General features: G+C 39.7%; 1 protein-coding gene across 1 annotated transcript in view; it reads left to right on the top strand.

Moving 5' to 3' along the window:
- The first annotated feature begins 6,464 nt into the window (after positions 1–6,464).
- Positions 6,465–24,680, top strand: part of LOC124018448 (histone-lysine N-methyltransferase 2D-like) — a 32,083-nt gene continuing 13,867 nt past the window's right edge. Inside the window, exons 1-4 of the mRNA XM_046333768.1 lie at positions 6,465–6,528; positions 6,735–6,841; positions 9,299–9,423; positions 18,904–19,811. Coding sequence (XP_046189724.1) covers positions 6,465–6,528; positions 6,735–6,841; positions 9,299–9,423; positions 18,904–19,811 — 1,204 coding nt within the window. The remainder of the gene's footprint in view (positions 6,529–6,734; positions 6,842–9,298; positions 9,424–18,903; positions 19,812–24,680) is intronic.

The raw sequence follows: 24,680 nt of genomic DNA, 5'->3' as shown, positions 1-24,680 counted from the left end.
CAGGGTAACTACAGTACTATAAATATACTGTATAATGTCACTACAGTACTATAAATATACTGTATAATGTCACTACTATTAACTACAGTACTATGCAAATACTGTATAATGTCACTACTATTAACTACAGTACTGTAAATATACTGTATAATGTAACTACTATTAACTACAGTACTATGAATATACTGTATAATGTCACTACTATTAACTACAGTACTATGAATGTACTGTATAATGTAACTACTATTAACTACAGGGTAACTACAGTACTATGAATATACTGTATAGTGTCACTACTACTAACTACAGTACTATAAATATACTGTATAATGTCACTACTATTAACTACAGTACTATGAATATACTGTATAATGTAACTACTATTAACTACAGTACAATGTCACTACTATTAACTACAGTACTATGAATATACTGTATAATGTCACTACTATTAACTACAGTACTATGAATGTACTGTATAATGTAACTACTATTAACTACAGTACTATAAATATACTGTATAATGTCACTACTATTAACTACAGTACTATGAATATACTGTATAATGTCACTACTATTAACTACAGTACTATGAATGTACTGTATAATGTAACTACTATTAACTACAGGGTAACTACAGTACTATGAATATACTGTATAATGTAACTACTATTAACTACAGTACTATGAATGTACTGTATAATGTCACTACTATTAACTACAGGGTAACTACAGTACTATGAATATACTGTATAATGTAACTACTATTAACTACAGTACTATAAATATACTGTATAATGTCACTACTATTAACTACAGTACTATGAATATACTATATAATGTCACTACTATTAACTACAGTACTATAAATATACTGTATAATGTCACTACTATTAACTACAGTACTATGAATGTACTGTATAATGTAACTACTATTAACTACAGGGTAACTACAGTACTATAAATATACTGTATAATGTCACTACAGTACTATAAATATACTGTATAATGTCACTACTATTAACTACAGTACTATGCAAATACTGTATAATGTCACTACTATTAACTACAGTACTGTAAATATACTGTATAATGTAACTACTATTAACTACAGTACTATGAATATACTGTATAATGTCACTACTATTAACTACAGTACTATGAATGTACTGTATAATGTAACTACTATTAACTACAGGGTAACTACAGTACTATGAATATACTGTATAATGTCACTACTATTAACTACAGTACTATGAATATACTGTATAATGTCACTACTATTAACTACAGTACTATGAATATACTGTATAATGTCACTACTATTAACTACAGTACTATGAATATACTGTATAGTGTCACTACTATTAACTACAGTACTATAAATATACTGTATAATGTCACTACTATTAACTACAGTACTATGAATATACTGTATAATGTCACTACTATTAACTACAGTACTATAAATATACTGTATAATGTCACTACTATTAACTACAGTACTATGAATATACTGTATAATGTCACTACTATTAACTACAGTACTATAAATATACTGTATAATGTCACTACTATTAACTACAGTACTATGAATATACTGTATAATGTCACTACTATTAACTACAGTACTATGAATATACTGTATAATGTAACTACTATTAACTACAGTACAATGTCACTACTATTAACTACAGTACTATGAATATACTGTATAATGTCACTACTATTAACTACAGTACTATGAATGTACTGTATAATGTAACTACTATTAACTACAGGGTAACTACAGTACTATGAATATACTGTATAATGTAACTACTATTAACTACAGTACTATGAATGTACTGTATAATGTCACTACTATTAACTACAGGGTAACTACAGTACTATGAATATACTTTATAATGTAACTACTATTAACTACAGTACTATAAATATACTGTATAATGTCACTACTATTAACTACAGTACTATGAATATACTGTATAATGTCACTACTATTAACTACAGTACTATAAATATACTGTATAATGTCACTACTATTAACTACAGGGTAACTACAGTACTATAAATATACTGTATAATGTCACTACAGTACTATAAATATACTGTATAATGTCACTACTATTAACTACAGTACTATGCAAATACTGTATAATGTCACTACTATTAACTACAGTACTGTAAATATACTGTATAATGTAACTACTATTAACTACAGTACTATGAATATACTGTATAATGTCACTACTATTAACTACAGTACTATGAATGTACTGTATAATGTAACTACTATTAACTACAGGGTAACTACAGTACTATGAATATACTGTATAGTGTCACTACTACTAACTACAGTACTATAAATATACTGTATAATGTCACTACTATTAACTACAGTACTATGAATATACTGTATAATGTAACTACTATTAACTACAGTACAATGTCACTACTATTAACTACAGTACTATGAATATACTGTATAATGTCACTACTATTAACTACAGTACTATGAATGTACTGTATAATGTAACTACTATTAACTACAGTACTATAAATATACTGTATAATGTCACTACTATTAACTACAGTACTATGAATATACTGTATAATGTCACTACTATTAACTACAGTACTATGAATGTACTGTATAATGTAACTACTATTAACTACAGGGTAACTACAGTACTATGAATATACTGTATAATGTAACTACTATTAACTACAGTACTATGAATGTACTGTATAATGTCACTACTATTAACTACAGGGTAACTACAGTACTATGAATATACTGTATAATGTAACTACTATTAACTACAGTACTATAAATATACTGTATAATGTCACTACTATTAACTACAGTACTATGAATATACTATATAATGTCACTACTATTAACTACAGTACTATAAATATACTGTATAATGTCACTACTATTAACTACAGTACTATGAATGTACTGTATAATGTAACTACTATTAACTACAGGGTAACTACAGTACTATAAATATACTGTATAATGTCACTACAGTACTATAAATATACTGTATAATGTCACTACTATTAACTACAGTACTATGCAAATACTGTATAATGTCACTACTATTAACTACAGTACTGTAAATATACTGTATAATGTAACTACTATTAACTACAGTACTATGAATATACTGTATAATGTCACTACTATTAACTACAGTACTATGAATGTACTGTATAATGTAACTACTATTAACTACAGGGTAACTACAGTACTATGAATATACTGTATAGTGTCACTACTACTAACTACAGTACTATAAATATACTGTATAATGTCACTACTATTAACTACAGTACTATGAATATACTGTATAATGTAACTACTATTAACTACAGTACAATGTCACTACTATTAACTACAGTACTATGAATATACTGTATAATGTCACTACTATTAACTACAGTACTATGAATGTACTGTATAATGTAACTACTATTAACTACAGGGTAACTACAGTACTATGAATATACTGTATAATGTAACTACTATTAACTACAGTACTATGAATGTACTGTATAATGTCACTACTATTAACTACAGGGTAACTACAGTACTATGAATATACTGTATAATGTAACTACTATTAACTACAGTACTATAAATATACTGTATAATGTCACTACTATTAACTACAGTACTATGAATATACTGTATAATGTCACTACTATTAACTACAGTACTATAAATATACTGTATAATGTCACTACTATTAACTACAGGGTAACTACAGTACTATAAATATACTGTATAATGTCACTACTATTAACTACAGTACTATAAATATACTGTATAATGTCACTACTATTAACTACAGTACTATGCAAATACTGTATAATGTCACTACTATTAACTACAGTACTGTAAATATACTGTATAATGTAACTACTATTAACTACAGTACTATGAATATACTGTATAATGTCACTACTATTAACTACAGTACTATGAATGTACTGTATAATGTAACTACTATTAACTACAGGGTAACTACAGTACTATGAATATACTGTATAGTGTCACTACTACTAACTACAGTACTATAAATATACTGTATAATGTCACTACTATTAACTACAGTACTATGAATATACTGTATAATGTAACTACTATTAACTACAGTACAATGTCACTACTATTAACTACAGTACTATGAATATACTGTATAATGTCACTACTATTAACTACAGTACTATGAATGTACTGTATAATGTAACTACTATTAACTACAGGGTAACTACAGTACTATGAATATACTGTATAATGTAACTACTATTAACTACAGTACTATGAATGTACTGTATAATGTCACTACTATTAACTACAGGGTAACTACAGTACTATGAATATACTGTATAATGTAACTACTATTAACTACAGTACTATAAATATACTGTATAATGTCACTACTATTAACTACAGTACTATGAATATACTGTATAATGTCACTACTATTAACTACAGTACTATAAATATACTGTATAATGTCACTACTATTAACTACAGGGTAACTACAGTACTATAAATATACTGTATAATGTCACTACTATTAACTACAGTACTATAAATATACTGTATAATGTCACTACTATTAACTACAGTACTATGCAAATACTGTATAATGTCACTACTATTAACTACAGTACTGTAAATATACTGTATAATGTAACTACTATTAACTACAGTACTATGAATATACTGTATAATGTCACTACTATTAACTACAGTACTATGAATGTACTGTATAATGTAACTACTATTAACTACAGTACTATAAATATACTGTATAATGTAACTACTATTAACTACAGGGTAACTACAGTACTATGAATATACTGTATAGTGTCACTACTACTAACTACAGTACTATAAATATACTGTATAATGTCACTACTATTAACTACAGTACTATGAATATACTGTATAATGTAACTACTATTAACTACAGGGTAACTACGGTACTATGAATATACTGTATAATGTCACTACTATTAACTACAGTACTATGAATATACTGTATAATGTCACTACTATTAACTACAGTACTATGAATATACTGTATAATGTCACTACTATTAACTACAGTACTATGAATGTACTGTATAATGTCACTACTATTAACTACAGGGTAACTACAGTACTATGAATATACTGTATAATGTAACTACTATTAACTACAGTACTATAAATATACTGTATAATGTCACTACTATTAACTACAGTACTATGAATATACTGTATAATGTCACTACTATTAACTACAGTACTATAAATATACTGTATAATGTCACTACTATTAACTACAGGGTAACTACAGTACTATAAATATACTGTATAATGTCACTACTATTAACTACAGTACTATAAATATACTGTATAATGTCACTACTATTAACTACAGTACTATGCAAATACTGTATAATGTCACTACTATTAACTACAGTACTGTAAATATACTGTATAATGTAACTACTATTAACTACAGTACTATGAATATACTGTATAATGTCACTACTATTAACATTAACTACAGTACTATGAATGTACTGTATAATGTAACTACTATTAACTACAGTACTATAAATATACTGTATAATGTAACTACTATTAACTACAGGGTAACTACAGTACTATGAATATACTGTATAGTGTCACTACTACTAACTACAGTACTATAAATATACTGTATAATGTCACTACTATTAACTACAGTACTATGAATATACTGTATAATGTAACTACTATTAACTACAGGGTAACTACGGTACTATGAATATACTGTATAATGTCACTACTATTAACTACAGTACTATGAATATACTGTATAATGTCACTACTATTAACTACAGTACTATGAATATACTGTATAATGTCACTACTATTAACTACAGTACTATAAATATACTGTATAATGTAACTACTAATAACTACAGGGTAACTACAGTACTATGAATATACTGTATAGTGTCACTACTACTAACTACAGTACTATAAATATACTGTATAATGTCACTACTATTAACTACAGTACTATGAATATACTGTATAATGTAACTACTATTAACTACAGGGTAACTACGGTACTATGAATATACTGTATAATGTCACTACTATTAACTACAGTACTATGAATATACTGTATAATGTCACTATTATTAACTACAGTACTATGAATATACTGTATAATGTCACTACTATTAACTACAGGGTAACTACAGTACTATGAATATACTGTATAATGTAACTACTATTAACTACAGTACTATGAATATACTGTATAATGTCACTACTACTCTACAGTACATCTAAGACATTTGTAAATACCAAACAAAGTTTATTTTTTACTATTGTGACCACAACTAAATCCCGGTCCAGATATTTCCCCCCCGTGCTCTTCAAACCCTCACCTTTTCTAATGTTTGACTACGAGACAAGCTGTATCCGTGACGACCAGGAATGCACCGGGCGAGCGCGGCCAGGTAACCCAACCGCCAACCACCTTCATGTCGTGACGAGATCTTCTGTATTGCCCCTGTGGCTACAGCACATCTCTCCTCAACTTGACATATCTGGCAACCCAGAGGTCCTATAAATCACTATGCAGCACATCTCACCTCAACTGGACATATCTGGCAACCCAGAGGTCCTGTAAATCACTATAGATACTCTGCTATATTTGTCTCAGTATTTTGGGAGTTTACAGAAAGTTGGAAGAGGAACGAGAGGCAGAATCTGAAGGCAGAAGCAGGGAAGAACCCAGACGTGTTTCATCAGAGGAACGTATTTCATCAGGTAAGGAGGAAAATGACTGTGAATCTTAAGAGTGCCAAATGCCAAACTATCGTGTCATAGCAGAACCACACTGAGTAATGCTGGAATGAATCCAGGAACCTTTGTTAGCCAATAGGGTAAACAGAGATGGTAAATGAATAGAGATAATAAATCATGTGAATCAGATTATCAACTGACCTCAGCAGTCTGTTTCTACTGTATGAGCAGTATGATGACAACAGCTCTCATACAGTCACTGAGGACAACAAGGAAGATCATAAAACCTCGGAAATAACCGGCAGCAGCTACAGGTAGCAGCCATTTCACAGCCCTGATGATGTGCAGAGAGACAGAGAGAATCAAGGCTACAGGTAGCAGCCATTTCACAGCCTTGATGATGTGCAGAGAGACAGAGAGAATCAAGGCTACAGGTAGCAGCCATTTCACAGCCTTGATGATGTGCAGAGAGACAGAGAGAATCAAGGCTACAGGTAGCAGCCATTTCACAGCCCTGATGATGTGCAGAGAGACAGAGAGAATCAAGGCTACAGGTAGCAGCCATTTCACAGCCCTGATGATGTGCAGAGAGACAGAGAGAATCAAGGCTACAGGTAGCAGCCATTTCACAGCCTTGATGATGTGCAGAGAGACAGAGAGAATCAAGGCTACAGGTAGCAGCCATTTCACAGCCTTGATGATGTGCAGAGAGACAGAGAGAATCAAGGCTACAGGTAGCAGCCATTTCACAGCCTTGATGATGTGCAGAGAGACAGAGAGAATCAAGGCTACAGATAGCAGCCATTTCACAGCCTTGATGATGTGCAGAGAGACAGAGTTAATCAAGGCTACAGGTAGCAGCCATTTCACAGCCTTGATGATGTGCAGAGAGACAGAGAGAATCAAGGCTACAGGTAGCAGCCATTTCACAGCCTTGATGATGTGCAGAGAGACAGAGAGAATCAAGGCTACAGGTAGCAGCCATTTCACAGCCCTGATGATGTGCAGAGAGACAGAGAGAATCAAGGCTACAGGTAGCAGCCATTTCACAGCCCTGATGATGTGCAGAGAGACAGAGAGAATCAAGGCTACAGGTAGCAGCCATTTCACAGCCCTGATGATGTGCAGAGAGACAGAGAGAATCAAGGCTACAGGTAGCAGCCATTTCACAGCCCTGATGATGTGCAGAGAGACAGAGAGAATCAAGGCTACAGGTAGCAGCCATTTCACAGCCCTGATGATGTGCAGTGAGACAGAGAGAATCAAGGCTACAGGTAGCAGCCATTTCACAGCCCTGATGATGTGCAGTGAGACAGAGAGAATCAAGGCTACAGGTAGCAGCCATTTCACAGCCCTGATGATGTGCAGTGAGACAGAGAGAATCAAGGCTACAGGTAGCAGCCATTTCACAGCCCTGATGATGTGCAGTGAGACAGAGAGAATCAAGGCTACAGGTAGCAGCCATTTCACAGCCCTGATGATGTGCAGAGAGACAGAGAGACAGAGAGAATCAAGGCTACAGGTAGCAGCCATTTCACAGCCCTGATGATGTGCAGAGAGACAGAGACAGAGAGAATCAAGGCTACAGGTAGCAGCCATTTCACAGCCAACTAACTCTGTCCATGACGTTTAATAGGGATTCTGCAACACTTCAATGTCCTCGGGGTCGATTTTCTTTATACTTTAAGTCCACACTGCGATCATCCCAGGTGTTTTTAAACACCTCTCTGTCAAGTATTTTAGATACTTTACAGATTTATTTTATACCTCAAGTTCACTGTTTTGCCCTTGTGATCTACGATGTTTTTCTATGAGAAAAAACAAACAATAATTACACATTATATAATTGTCACGGTTTTCACATGGTGAAGGAGAGTCGGACCAAACTGCAGCGTGTATATTGCGATCCATGTTTAATCAAACAAACGTAAACACGAATAAACACAACAAAACAATAAACAAAACAAAAACAGCCTATACTTGTGTCAACTAAAACAGCACAAGGACATCAAGACACTCAGGACAATCACCCACAATACAACCAAAGAATATGGCTGCCTAAATATGGTTCCCAATCAGAGACAACGATAAACACCTGCCTCTGATTGAGAACCACTTCAGACAGCCATAGACTCTCCTAGAACACCCCACTAAGCTACAATCCCACTACATACACACCACATACAAAAACCCATGTCAAACCCTGGCCTGACCAAATACATGAAGAAAAACACAAAATACTACGACCAGGGCGTGACAATAATGTTATCTACTAGAGAAAGAGTCAATTAAATAAAATCTATATGAATATTTATTGTGAGTATGCCCTTTATATTGTTTATTTTTTACACAAAATATACCTGTCCTTTGGCAGTGGTGTCATTACCACCACTGAGGGCAACTTCCTCATCAATAAAGTTTTTTCAAAAGAGAATGTTCACTTAGTTACCATGGAAACGTATTGTGTGTGGCACACTGCAGATTCTACTGGAGGACTTCTCCAAAAAGATCGACAGAGAAGTTTGGGAAACACGTGTGCAACATCCTCCCAAACTGAGAGAATTAAAGATCCTCGATCATATCGACTTTGCAGAGAAACTACCTGTGTAAATACACCGGTGAAATCCAGATAGTTGTGATTCTCACAAGCAGGTGACCCTCCACACCTGTGTTGGATATTACACACTTTGCTCCCTGAGCTCTTCTATGCAGCATGACACCCCCCTCTGCTATCTGGGCCCCATCTCTCAGAAACACTGGCCGACTTCCTGGAGCTCCGCCCATCGGCAGCTTTTTGGAATCTTCCTTCGTCTTATATCGATTCATTGTGTTATAATGGTTGTTGTTTAAAATGTTTGCAAGAAAATATTATTTACGTAAGTTTTTTTTTTCCACCCCCACCTTGTCATATCCACCCCCACCTTGTCATATCCACCCCCACCTTGTCATATCCACCCCCACCTTGTCATATCCACCCCCACCTTGTCATATCCACCCCCACCTTGTCATATCCACCCCCACCTTGTCATATCCACCCCCACCTTGTCACCACCACCCCCACCTTGTCCTTTCCACCACACCCATTTTCACCCATATTTTTCCTTTAGGTAGGTCCTTACCCCCACCTTGTCCTTTAGGTAGGTCCTTACCCCCACCTTGTCCTTTAGGTAGGTCCTTACCCCCACCTTGTCCTATAGGTAGGTCCTTACCCCCACCTTGTCCTTTAGGTAGGTCCTTACCCCCACCTTGTCCTTTAGGTAGGTCCTTACCCCCACCTTGTCCTTTAGGTAGGTCCTTACCCCCACCTTGTCCTTTAGTTAGTTCCTTACCTCCTCCCTGTAGGTCCTTACCCCCACCTTGTCCTTTAGTTAGTTCCTTACCTCCTCCCTGTAGGTCCTTACCCCCACCTTGTCCTTTAGGTAGGTCCTTACCCCCACCTTGTCCTTTAGTTAGTTCCTTACCTCCTCCCTGTAGGTCCTTACCCCCACCTTGTCCTTTAGTTAGTTCCTTACCTCCTCCCTGTAGGTCCCACCCCCACCTTGTCCTTTAGGTAGGTCCTTACCTCCTCCCTGTAGGTCCTTACCCTGTAGGTCCCACACCCACCTTGTCCTTTAGGTAGGTCCTTACCCTGTAGGTCCCACACCCACCTTGTCCTTTAGGTAGGTCCTTACCCCCACCTTGTCCTTTAGTTAGTTCCTTACCTCCTCCCTGTAGGTCCTTACCCTGTAGGTCCCACACCCACCTTGTCCTTTAGGTAGGTCCTTACCCCCACCTTGTCCTTTAGTTAGTTCCTTACCTCCTCCCTGTAGGTCCTTACCCTGTAGGTCCCACACCCACCTTGTCCTTTAGGTAGGTCCTTACCCCCACCTTGTCCTTTAGTTAGTTCCTTACCTCCTCCCTGTAGGTCCTTACCCCCACCTTGTCCTTTAGTTAGTTCCTTACCTCCTCCCTGTAGGTCCTTACCCTGTAGGTCCCACACCCACCTTGTCCTTTAGGTAGGTCCTTACCCCCACCTTGTCCTTTAGTTAGTTCCTTACCTCCTCCCTGTAGGTCCCACACCCATATTTTCACGGTAGATGAGTATATGATGTATAATTTATAATTTATATTGATTGATGTGTTTCTGACGGGGAAATCATATGGTTGTTGTCGTCATCTCACTAAACGGTTGGGGAGAAATATCTTATTTTTCATGATAAATGTTTTCAGCTCTTCACCAAGGCAAGTTTAAACATTCAGGCGTCGTGTTGATTTATTAATTGCAGGAAAACTTTAAAAAACACTTTAAATAATATTCAATACAAGTTAACGTACAAATGTATAAGAAATGTGGTATAAATTAATTTTATGATATTTAATTTTCCCCCCCAAAAAAAGATGTTTAATGACATTTTGTCTATTGTTGTCTGAGAAAAATGACAAAAATATTTAAATTCCTGAATAGTACGATCACAGACATGATCAGATATAGTTTCTAAACAAATCAAAGACAAGTATAATACTGCTCAAATGGTTTTTCAATAAGTTTTAATTTCTGAAAGCTTGCAGTGTGAAAAGTGCCCGAAGTTACAGAATCAACCTCAAACTCTACATAGCATTTCACTAGACTCACATTAACATCTGCTAACCATGTGTATGTGACCAATAAAATGTCATTTGATTTATAAGAGACGAAGTCACAGAAATGTCACAGAGCGACACAGCCTGGGTTCTCATATATTATATTGTCCATTGTCCCAAATAGCTCCCTATTCTCTACATATTGCACTACTTTAGACCAGGGCCCATAGGGCATGGCACCCTATTCCCTATATAGTGCACTACTTTAGACCAGAGCCCTATGGCACCCTATTCCCTATATAGTGCACTACTTTAGACCAGAGCCCTATGGCACCCTATTCTCTATATAGTGCACTACTTTAGACCAGAGCCCACCCTATTCTCTATATAGTGCACTACTTTAGACCAGAGCCCTATGGCACCCTATTCTCTATATAGTGCACTACTTTAGACCACAGCCCTATGGCACCCTATTCTCTATATAGTGCACTACTTTTGACCAGGGCCCATAGGGACACATGTTGGTTATGATGACAGGAAGCTACAGTTAGTGAATGGATATGCTAATCATTCACAGGTTTATGCTTCAATGATTCAGCCACTAAGACTCAATACCGGAGCTCACTAGTCAAAGACTCAATACCGGAGCTCACTAGTCAATGATTCAGTCACTAAGACTCAATACCGGAGCTCACTAGTCAATGATTCAGTCACTAAGACTCAATACTGGAGCTCACTAGTCAATGATTCAGTCACTAAGACTCAATACTGGTTCTCACTAGTCAAAGACTCAATACTGGAGCTCACTAGTCAATGATTCAGTCACTAAGACTCAATACTGGTTCTCACTAGTCAAAGACTCAATACTGGAGCTCACTAGTCAATGATTCAGCCACTAAGACTCAATACCGGAGCTCACTAGTCAATGATTCAGTCACTAAGACTCAGTACAGGAGCTCACTAGTCAAAGACTCAATACCGGAGCTCACTAGTCAATGATTCAGTCACTAAGACTCAATACAGGAGCTCACTAGTCAATGATTCAGCCACTAAGACTCAATACTGGAGCTCACTAGTCAATGATTCAGTCACTAAGACTCAATACCGGAGCTCACTAGTCAAAGACTCAATACCGGAGCTCACTAGTCAATGATTCAGCCACTAAGACTCAATACTGGAGCTCACTAGTCAAAGACTCAATACTGGAGCTCACTAGTCAAAGACTCAATACTGGATCTCACTAGTCAATGATTCAGCCACTAAGACTCAATACTGGAGCTCACTAGTCAAAGACTCAATACTGGAGCTCACTAGTCAATGATTCAGTCACTAAGACTCAATACTGGAGCTCACTAGTCAAAGACTCAATACTGGAGCTCACTAGTCAAAGACTCAATACTGGAGCTCACTAGTCAATGATTCAGCCACTAAGACTCAATACTGGAGCTCACTAGTCAAAGACTCAATACTGGAGCTCACTAGTCAATGATTCAGTCACTAAGACTCAATACTGGTTCTCACTAGTCAAAGACTCAATACTGGAGCTCACTAGTCAATGATTCAGCCACTAAGACTCAATACTGGAGCTCACTAGTCAATGATTCAGCCACTAAGACTCAGTACAGGAGCTCACTAGTCAAAGACTCAATACCGGAGCTCACTAGTCAATGATTCAGTCACTAAGACTCAATACAGGAGCTCACTAGTCAATGATTCAGCCACTAAGACTCACTGGACTCACGAGTCAATGATTCAGCTCACTAGTCAATGATTCAGTCACTAAGACTCAATACTGGAGCTCACAATGATTCAGTCAAAGACTCAATACAGGAGCTCACTAGTCAATGATTCAGTCACTAAGACTCAATACTGGAGCTCACTAGTCAATGATTCAGCCACTAAGACTCAATACTCACTAGGAGCTCACTAGTCAATGATTCAGCTCACTAAGACTCAATACTGGAGCTCACTAGTCAATGATTCAGACTCACTAAGACTCAATACAGACTCACTAGTCAATGATTCAGTCACTTCAATACCGACTCAATACCGGAGCTCACTAGTCAATGATTCAGTCACTAAGACTCAATACCGGTCAGCTCACTAAGACTCAACCGATCACTCTCAATACCGGAGCTCACTAGTCAAAGACTCAATACTGGAGCTCACTAGTCAATGATTCAGCCACTAAGACTCAATACCGGAGCTCACTAGTCAATGATTCAGTCACTAAAGACTCAATGACCACTAAGACTCAAGTCAATAGAATGATTCAGTCACACTAAGACTCAATACCGGAGCTCACTAGTCATTGATTCAGTCACTAAGACTCAATACCAGAGCTCACTAGTCAATGATCCAGTCACTAAGACTCAATACCGGAGCTCACTAGTCAATGACTCAGCCACTAAGACTCAATACCGGAGCTCACTAGTCATTGATTCAGTCACTAAGACTCAATACCAGAGCTCACTAGTCAATGATCCAGTCACTAAGACTCAATACGGAGCTCACTAGTCAATGATTCAGCCACTATGACTCAATACCGGAGCTCACTAGTCAATGATTCAGCCAATAAGACTCAATACCGGAGCTCACTAGTCAATGACTCAGCCACTAAGACTCAATAACGGAGCTCACTAGCCAATGATTCAGCCACTTAGACTCAATACCGGAGCTCACTAGTCAATGACTTCAGCCACTAAGACTCAGCCACTAAGACTCAATAACGGAGCTCACTAGCCAATGATTAGGCCACTAAGACTCAATACCGGAGCTCACTAGTCAAAGACTCAATACCGGAGCTCACTAGTCAAAGACTCAATACCGGAGCTCACTAGTCAATGACTCAGCCACTAAGACTCAATAACGGAGCTCACTAGCCAATGATTCAGCCACTAAGACTCAATACCGGAGCTCACTAGTCAAAGACTCAATACCGGAGCTCACTAGTCAATGACTCAGCCACTAAGACTCAATACCGGAGCTCACTAGTCAATGTTTCAGCCACTAAGACTCAATACCGGAGCTCACTAGTCAATGATTCAGTCACTAAGACTCAATACCGGGGCTCACTAGTCAATGGACAAAATATGTAGTCTATGCAGCACGGTGGACGGAATGTCTAGATGAGGTAAAAAAACTCTCAGAAGTTTATCTGACCAATAAACACTGACTGTGGTATAATATCATGCTAAGACAGCGGTCGGTCCAACATTCTATATGATACTGTTACCAAGACTAGAGTATCAGAATATACACTGCTCCAAAAAATAAAGGGAACACTAAAATAACACATCCTAGATCTGAATGAATGAAATATTCTTATGAAATATTTTTTTTCTTTACATACTTGAATGTGCTGACAACGAAATCACACAAAAATTATCAATGGAAATCAAATTTATCAACCCATGGAGGTCTGGATTTGGAGTCACACTCAAAATTAAAGTGGAAAACCACACTACAGGCTGATCCAACTTTGATGTAATGTCCTTAAAACAAGTCAAAATGAGGCTCAGTAGTGTGTGTAGCCTCCACGTGCCTGTATGACCTCCCTACAACGCCTGGGCATGCTCCTGATGAGATGGCGGATGGTCTCCTGAGGGATCTCCTCCCAGACCTGGACTAAAGCATCCGCCAACTCCTGGACAGTCTGTGGTGCAATGTGGCGTTGGTGGATGGAGCGAGACATGATGTCCCAGATGTGCTCAATTGGATTCAGGTCTGGGGAACGGGCGGGCCAGTCCATAGCATCAATGCCTTCCTCTTGCAGGAACTGCTGACACACTCCAGCCACATGAGGTCGAGCATTGTCCTGCATTAGTAGGAACCCAGGGCCAACCGCACCAGCATATGGTCTCATAAGGGGTCTGAGGATCTCATCTCGGTACCTAATGGCAGTCAGGCTACCTCTGGTGAGCACATGGAAGGCTGTGCGGCCCCCCAAATAAATGCCACCCCACACCATGACTGACCCACCGCCAAACCGGTCATGCTGGAGGATGTTGCATGCAGCAGAACGTTCTCCACGGCATCTCCAGACTCTGTCACGTCTGTCACATGTGCTCAGCTTGAACCTGCTTTCATCTGTGAAGAGCACAGGGCGCCAGTGACGAATTTGCCAATCTTGGTGTTCTCTGGCAAATGCCAAACGTCCTGCACGGTGTTGGGCTGTAAGCACAAACTGCAACGTGTGGACATCGGGCCCTCATACCACCCTCATGGAGTCTGTTTCTGACCGTTTGAGCTGACACATGCACATTTGTGGCCTGCTGGAGGTCATTTTGCAGGGCTCTGGCAGTGCTCCTCCTGCTCCTCCTTGCACAAAGGCGGAGGTAGCGGTCCTGCTGCTGGGTTGTTGCCTTCCTACGGCCTCCTCCACGTCTCCTGATGTACTGGCCTGTCTCCTGGTAGCGCCTCCATGCTCTGGACACTACGCTGACAGACACAGCAAACCTTCTTGCCACAGCTCGCATTGATGTACCATCCTGGATGAGCTGCACTACAACCTGAGCCACTTGTGTGGGTTGTAGACTAGAGTGAAAGCACCGCCAGCATTCAAAAGTGACCAAAACATCAGCCAGGAAGCATAGGAACTGAGAAGTGGTCTGTGGTCACCACCTGCAGAACCACTCCTTTATTGGGGGTGTCTTGCTAATTGCCTATAATTTCCACCTGTTGTCTATTCCATTGGCACAACAGCATGTGAAATGTATTGTCAATCAGTGTTGCTTCCTAAGTGGACAGTTTGATTTCACAGAAGTGTGATCGACTTGGAGTTACATTGTGTTGTTTAAGTGTTCCCTTTATTTTTTGAGCAGTGTATTATTGGACAATGTTGTATGAGATCAATCAAACTGAACCACATCTTCATTTCCTACAGGAAGAGGGCATGGACCTACAGGAAGAGGGCATGGACCTACAGGAAGTGGGTAAGGACCTACAGGGAGAGGGTAATGACCTACAGGGAGAGGGTAAGGACATACAGGGAGAGGGTAAGGACCTACAGGACCTACAGGAAGAGGGTAAGGACATACAGGAAGAGGGCATGGACCTACAGGAAGAGGGCATGGAACTACAGGGAGAGGGTAAGGACCTACAGGGAGAGGGTAAGGACCTACAGGGAGAGGGTAATGACCTACAGGGAGAGGGTAAGGACATACAGGGAGAGGGTAAGGACCTACAGGGAGAGGGTAAGGACCTACAGGGAGAGGGTAAGGACCTACAAAGGAGAGGGTAAGGACCTACAGGGAGAGGGTAAGGACATACAGGGAGAGGGTAAGGACCTACAGGGAGAGGGTAAGGACATACAGGGAGAGGGTAAGGACCTACAGGAAGAGGGTAAGGACATACAGGAAGAGGGTAAGGACATACAGGAAGAGGGTAAGGACCCACAGGGAGAGGGTAAGGACATACAGGGAGAGGGTAAGGACCAACAGGGAGAGGGTAAGGGCCTACAGGAAGAGGGTAAGGACCTACAGGAAGAGGGTAAGGACCTACAGGGAGAGGGTAAGGACCTACAGGAAGAGGGTAATGGCCTACAGGGAGAGGGTAGGGACCTACAGGGAGAGGGTAAGGACCTACAGGAAGAGGGTAAGGGCCTACAGGAAGAGGGTAAGGGCCTACAGGAAGAGGGTAAGGACATACAGGGAGAGGGTAAGGACCTACAGGGAGAGGGTAAGGACCTACAGGGAGAGGGTAAGGACCTACTGGAAGAGGGTAAGGACCTACAGGGAGAGGGTAAGGACCTACAGGGAGAGGGTAAGGACCTACAGGGAGAGGGTAAGGACCTACAGGGAGAGGGTAAGGACCTACTGGAAGAGGGTAAGGATCTACTGGAAGAGGGTAAGGACCTACAGGAAGAGGGTAAGGGCCTACAGGAAGTGGGTAAGGGCCTACAGGGAGAGGGTAAGGACCTACAGGGAGAGGGTAAGGACCTACAGGAAGAGGGTAAGGACCTACAGGAAGAGGGTAAGGGCCTACAGGGAGAGGGCAAGGACCTACAGGGAGAGGGTAAGGACCTACAGGAAGAGGGTAAGGACCTACAGGGAGAGGGTAAGGACCTACAGGGAGAGGGTAAGGGCCTACAGGGAGAGGGTAAGGACCTACAGGGAGAGGGTAAGGACCTACAGGAAGAGGGTAAGGACCTACAGGGAGAGGGTAAGGACCTACAGGGAGAGGGTAATGACCTACAGGGAGAGGGTAAGGACCTACAGGGAGAGAGTAAGGACCTACAGGGAGAGGGTAATGACCAACAGGGAGAGGGTAAGGACCTACAGGGAGATGGTAAGGACCTACAGGGAGAGGGTAAGGACCTACAGGGAAAGGGTAAGGACCTACAGGGAGAGGGTAAGGACCTACAGGGAGAGGGTAAGGACCTACAGGGAGAGATTAAGGACCTACAGGGAGAGAGTAAGGACCTACAGGGAGAGGGTAAGGACCTACAGGGAGAGGGTAAGGACCTACAGGGAGAGGGTAAGGACCTACAGGGAGAGGGTAAGGACCTACAGGGAGAGGGTAAGGACATGGACCTACATGGAGAGGGGAATGACCTACAGGGAGAGGGTAAGGACCTACAGGGAGAGGGTAAGGACCTACAGGGAGAGGGTAAGGACCTACAGGGAGAGGGTAAGGACCTACAGGAAGAGGGTAAGGACCTACAGGGAGAGGGTAAGGACCTACAGGGAGAGGGTAAGGACCTACAGGGAGAGAGTAAGGACCTACAGGGAGAGGGTAAGGACCTACAGGGAGAGGGTAAGGACCTACAGGGAGAGGGTAAGGACCTACAGGGAGAGGGTAAGGACATGGACCTACATGGAGAGGGAAGGACCTACAGGGAGAGGGTAAGGACCTACAGGGAGAGGGTAAGGACCTACAGGGAGAGGGTAAGGACCTACAGGGAGAGGGTAAGGACCTACAGGAAGAGGGTAAGGACCTACAGGGAGAGGGTAAGGACCTACAGGGAGAGGGTAAGGACCTACAGGGAGAGGGTAAGGACCTACAGGGAGAGGGTAAGGACCTACAGGGAGAGGGTAATGACCTACAGGGAGAGGGTAAGGACCTACAGGAAGAGGGTAAGGACCTACAGGGAGAGGGTAAGGACCTACAGGGAGAGGGTAAGGACCTACAGGGAGAGGGTAAGGACCTACAGGGAGAGGGTATGGACATGGGTCTACATGTTGAGTTTGTATTGCCATTTCAGATCAACATTTCATCTGTGTTCCAAAGTCATTCAGTAGGTTGTAGAATGTTTTTTTGGGGTTGAGGACAAATGATTAAAGAACAGCCCAACCAACAAATATAGAGAAACATCACAACTTTTCTACATCTAACACTGCTCATAACTGTGGTTCAGAGTTCCAGCCCCTACCCTCTCCCCCTCGCTCCTCTCTGCCCTCACCCTCTCTGCCCTCTCCCCCTCGCTCCTCTCTACCCTCTCCCCCTCGCTCCTCTCTGCCCTCACCCTCTCTGCCCTCTCCCCCTCGCTCCTCTCTGCGCTCCGGCCGCTCTCCAACCCGCTCCAGAGACAGAGGCCGAGGCCGGGTGACCTTCGCTCAGGACTTTTCCAGTAACAACACCTCTGATGTGTCAACACCTGACCCTCAGAACCTCCAGCCCAACCTCCAGCCTAACCTCCAGCCTAACCTCCAGCCCAACCTCCAGCTCAACCTCCAGCCTAACCTTCAGCCCAACCTCCAGCCCAACCTTCAGCCCAACCTCCAGCCTAACCTTCAGCCCAACCTTCAGCCCAACCTCCAGCTCAACCTCCAGCCCAACCTCCAGCCCAACCTCCAGCCCAACCTCCAGCCCAACCTCCAGCCCAACCTCCAGCCCAACCTCCAGCCCAACCTCCAGCCTAACCTCCAGCTCAACCTCCAGCCCAACCTTCAGCCCAACCTCCATCCCAACCTCCAGCCCAACCTCCAGCTCAACCTCCAGCCCAACCTTCAGCCCAACCTCCAGCCCAATCTCCAGCCTAACCTCCAGCCCAACCTTCAGCCCAACCTCCAGCCTAACCTCCAGCCCAACCGCCAGCCCAACCTCCAACCTAACCTCCAGCCCAACCTCCAGCTCAACCTCCAGCCTAACCTCCAGCCTAACCTCCAGCCTAACCTCCAGCCCAAACTCCAGCCCAACCTTCAGCCCAACCTCCAGCCTAACCTCCAGCCTAACCTCCAGCCCAATCTCCAGCCTAACCTCCAACCGTATGATACCCAACTGGGCAGGGGACAGGCACCATGGACCCCTCCATTGGGGACAGACCCAGAGCCACAAGACCCAGTACAGGCCCCAAAAGCCTGGGCCCCTGAGTGCAGCCGTGCCCATTCCCTCTCCTCCAGCTTGACTCCAGTACTCCAGTCCCTGGCTCCACCACCTCCCAGAGATACAGACTTGGAGGCCCGGGACAGCAGACTGCTGAGGCTCACCTCAGGTTAGAGACCATATGAATTACCAACAGTAATATAGAGTACAGTTTATAATACAGTATAATGCAGTATAATACAGTAATGAACAGTATATGGTGATAACCAAATCACAGACAGTGTCTGGAAAGTGGACCATTACTATCAGATGATATCATTGTGTAGTAGTAGTAGTAGTAGTGGTAGTGTAGTAGTAGTACCAATAGTAGTAGTACCAATAATAGTAGTAGTAGTAGTAGTAGTAGTAGTGGTAGTGTAGTAGTAGTAGTAGTAGTAGTACCAATAATAATAGTAGTAGTAGTAGTAGTGGTAGTAGTAGTAGCGGTAGTGTAGTAGTAGTAGTAGTAGTAGTACCAATAATAGTAGTAGTAGTAGTAGTAGTGGTAGTGTAGTAGTAGTAGTAGTAGTAGTACCAATAATAGTAGTAGTAGTAGTAGTAGTGGTAGTAGTAGTAGTGGTAGTGTAGTAGTAGTAGTAGTAGTAGTACCAATAATAGTAGTAGTAGTAGTAGTAGTGGTAGTGTAGTAGTAGTAGTAGTAGTAGTACCAATAATAGTAGTAGTAGTAGTAGTAGTAGTAGTAGTACCAATAGTAGTAGTAGTACCAATAGTAGTAGTAGCAGTAGCATTGTGGTAGTAGTGGTAGTAGTGTAGTAGTAGTAGTAGTAGTAGTAGTAGTACTATTAGTAATAGTAGTAGTGGTAGTAGTAGTAGTAGTACTATTAGTAATAGTAGTAGTGGTAGTAGTACCAATAATAGTAGTAGTAGTAGTAGTAGTAGTAGTACCAATAGTAGTAGTAGTACCAATACTAGTAGTAGCAGTAGCATTGTGGTAGTAGTGGTAGTAGTTTAGTAGTAGTAGTAGTAGTAGTAGTAGTAGTAGTAGTAGTAGTACTATTAGTAATAGTAGTAGTGGTAGTAGTAGTAGTAGTACTATTAGTAATAGTAGTAGTGGTAGTAGTAGTAGTAGTAGTAGTAGTAGTAGTAGTAGTGGTAGTAGTAGTCTTAGTAGTAGTAGTAGTGGTAGTAGTAGTAGTGTAGTAGTAGTAGTAGTAGTAGTAGTAGTAGTAGTAGTAGTAGTACTATTAGTAATAGTAGTAGTGGTAGTAGTAGTAGTAGTAGTAGTAGTAGTAGTAGTAGTAGTAGTGGTAGTAGTAGTCTTAGTAGTAGTAGTAGTGGTAGTAGTAGTAGTGTAGTAGTATTAGTAGTAGTACCAGTAGAAGTAGTCGTAGTAGAAGTAGTAACAGCAGTAGTAGTAGTAGTAGTATAGTAGTAGTAGTGGTGGTGGTTGTACCAATAGTAGTAGTAGTAGTAGTAGTAGTATATCAGTAATAGTAGTAGTAACAGCAGTAGTAGTATAGTAGTAGTAGTAGTAGTATAGTAGTAGTAGTATAGTAGTAGTAGTAGTAGTAGTGGTAGTAGTAGTAGTCTTAGTAGTAGTATAGTAGTAGTAGTAGCAGTAGCATTGTGGTAGTAGCGGTGGTAGTGTAGTAGTAGTAGTAGTAGTAGTAGTACCAATAATAGTAGTAGTAGTAGTAGTAGTACCAATAATAGTAGTAGTAGTAGTAGTAGTAGTAGTACCAATAGTAGTAGTAGTACCAATAGTAGTAGTAGCAGTAGCATTGTGGTAGTAGTGGTAGTAGTAGTAGTAGTAGTAGTAGTAGTAGTAGTAGTAGTAGTAGTAGTACTATTAGTAATAGTAGTAGTGGTAGTAGTAGTAGTATTACTATTAGTAATAGTAGTAGTGGTAGTAGTACCAATAATAGTAGTAGTAGTAGTAGTAGTAGTAGTAGTACCAATAGTAGTAGTAGTACCAATACTAGTAGTAGCAGTAGCATTGTGGTAGTAGTGGTAGTAGTGTAGTAGTAGTAGTAGTAGTATTAGTAATAGTAGTAGTGGTAGTAGTAGTAGTAGTAGTAGTAGTAGTAGTGGTAGTAGTAGTCTTAGTAGTAGTAGTAGTGGTAGTAGTAGTAGTGTAGTAGTAGTAGTAGTAGTAGTAGTAGTACTATTAGTAATAGTAGTAGTGGTAGTAGTAGTAGTAGTAGTAGTAGTAGTGGTAGTAGTAGTCTTAGTAGTAGTAGTAGTGGTAGTAGTAGTAGTGTAGTAGTAGTAGTAGTACCAGTAGAAGTAGTCGTAGTAGAAGTAGTAACAGCAGTAGTAGTAGTAGTAGTATAGTAGTAGTAGTGGTGGTGGTAGTACCAATAGTAGTAGTAGTAGTAGTAGTAGTAGTAGTAGTAGTACAACAGTAATAGTAGTAGTAACAGCAGTAGTAGTATAGTAGTAGTAGTAGTAGTAGTATAGTAGTAGTAGTATAATAGTAGTAGTAGTAGTAGTAGTGGTAGTAGTAGTAGTCTTAGTAGTAGTATAGTAGTAGTAGTAGTAGTAGTACCAATAGTAGTAATAGTCTTAGTAGTAGTAGTAGTACCAATAGTAGTAGTAGTAGTCTTAGTAGTAGTAGTAGTAGTAGTAGTAGTGTAGTAGTAGTAGTATAGTACTAATAGTAGTTGTCTTAGTAGTAGCAGTGGTAGTAGTAGTAGTAGTAGTAGTAGTAGTAGTAGTAGTAGTAGTGGTAGTAGTAGTAGTCTTAGTAGTAGTATAGTAGTAGTAGTAGTAGTACCAATAGTAGTAGTAGTCTTAGTAGTAGTATAGTAGTAGTAGTAGTACCAATAGTAGTAGTAGTAGTCTTAGTAGTAGTAGTAGTAGTAGTAGTAGTAGTAGTAGTAGTAGTAGTAGTGTAGTAGTAGTAGTATAGTACTAATAGTAGTTGTCTTAGTAGTAGCAGTGGTAGTAGTAGTAGTAGTAGTAGTAGTAGTAGTATAATACTAATAGTAGTTGTCTTAATAGTAGTAGTAGTAGTAGTAGTAGTAGTAGTAGTAGTAGTAGTAGTAGTGTAGTAGTAGTAGTATAGTACTAATAGTAGTTGTCTTAGTAGTAGCAGTGGTAGTAGTAGTAGTAGTAGTAGTAGTAGTAGTATAATACTAATAGTAGTTGTCTTAATAGTAGTAGTAGTAGTAGTAGTAGTAGTAGTAGTAGTAGTAGTGTAGTAGTAGTGTAGTAGTAGTGTAGTAGTAGTAGTAGTAGTAGTAGTAGTAGTAGTAGTAGTAGTAGTAGTAGTGTAGTAGTAGTAGTATAATACTAATAGTAGTTGTCTTAGTAGTAGTGGTAGTAGTAGTAGTCGTTGTCATCGTCATAGTAGTAGTAGTAGTAGTAGTAGTATAGTAGTAGAAGTAGTATAGTAGTAACAGTATAGTAGTAGTAGTAGTATAGTAGTAGTAGTAGTAGTAGTCTAGTAGTGGTAGTAGTAGTACTATAGTAGTAGTAGTAGTAGTAGTAGTCTTAGCAGTAGTAGTGCAGTAGTAGTGTAGTAGTAGTAGTAGCAGTAGTAGTATAGTGCTAATGGTAGTAGTAGTAGCAGTAGTAGTCTTAGTAGTAGTAGTAGCAGTAGCAGTAGTAGTCTTAGTAGTAGTAGTAGTCTTAGTAGTAGTAACATAAGTAGTAGTAGTAGTAGTAGTAGTGTAGTAGTAGTAGTATAGGACTAATAGTAGTTGTCTTAGTAGTAGCAGTAGTAGTAGTAGTAGTAGTAGTAGTAGTAGTAGTAGTAGTACTATTAGTAATAGTAGTAGTGGTAGTAGTAGTAGTAGTACTATTAGTAATAGTAGTAGTGGTAGTAGTAGTAGTAGTAGTAGTAGTAGTAGTAGTAGTGGTAGTAGTAGTCTTAGTAGTAGTAGTAGTGGTAGTAGTAGTAGTGTAGTAGTAGTAGTAGTAGTAGTAGTAGTAGTAGTAGTAGTAGTACTATTAGTAATAGTAGTAGTGGTAGTAGTAGTAGTAGTAGTAGTAGTAGTAGTAGTAGTAGTGGTAGTAGTAGTCTTAGTAGTAGTAGTAGTGGTAGTGGTAGTAGTAGTAGTGTAGTAGTAGTAGTAGTAGTACCAGTAGAAGTAGTCGTAGTAGAAGTAGTAACAGCAGTAGTAGTAGTAGTAGTATAGTAGTAGTAGTGGTGGTGGTTGTACCAATAGTAGTAGTAGTAGTAGTAGTAGTATATCAGTAATAGTAGTAGTAACAGCAGTAGTAGTATAGTAGTAGTAGTAGTAGTATAGTAGTAGTAGTATAGTAGTAGTAGTAGTAGTAGTGGTAGTAGTAGTAGTCTTAGTAGTAGTATAGTAGTAGTAGTAGCAGTAGCATTGTGGTAGTAGCGGTGGTAGTGTAGTAGTAGTAGTAGTAGTAGTACCAATAATAGTAGTAGTAGTAGTAGTAGTACCAATAATAGTAGTAGTAGTAGTAGTAGTAGTAGTACCAATAGTAGTAGTAGTACCAATAGTAGTAGTAGCAGTAGCATTGTGGTAGTAGTGGTAGTAGTAGTAGTAGTAGTAGTAGTAGTAGTAGTAGTAGTAGTACTATTAGTAATAGTAGTAGTGGTAGTAGTAGTAGTATTACTATTAGTAATAGTAGTAGTGGTAGTAGTACCAATAATAGTAGTAGTAGTAGTAGTAGTAGTAGTAGTAGTACCAATAGTAGTAGTAGTACCAATACTAGTAGTAGCAGTAGCATTGTGGTAGTAGTGGTAGTAGTGTAGTAGTAGTAGTAGTAGTATTAGTAATAGTAGTAGTGGTAGTAGTAGTAGTAGTAGTAGTAGTAGTAGTAGTAGTAGTAGTAGTGGTAGTAGTAGTCTTAGTAGTAGTAGTAGTGGTAGTAGTAGTAGTGTAGTAGTAGTAGTAGTAGTAGTAGTAGTACTATTAGTAATAGTAGTAGTGGTAGTAGTAGTAGTAGTAGTAGTAGTAGTGGTAGTAGTAGTCTTAGTAGTAGTAGTAGTGGTAGTAGTAGTAGTACCAGTAGAAGTAGTCGTAGTAGAAGTAGTAACAGCAGTAGTAGTAGTAGTAGTATA

Source organism: Oncorhynchus gorbuscha, unplaced genomic scaffold (assembly GCF_021184085.1).
Source record: "Oncorhynchus gorbuscha isolate QuinsamMale2020 ecotype Even-year unplaced genomic scaffold, OgorEven_v1.0 Un_scaffold_522, whole genome shotgun sequence".
NCBI classification, from domain to species: Eukaryota; Metazoa; Chordata; class Actinopteri; order Salmoniformes; family Salmonidae; genus Oncorhynchus; species Oncorhynchus gorbuscha.
This window is presented reverse-complemented; position numbering and strand designations above follow the sequence as displayed.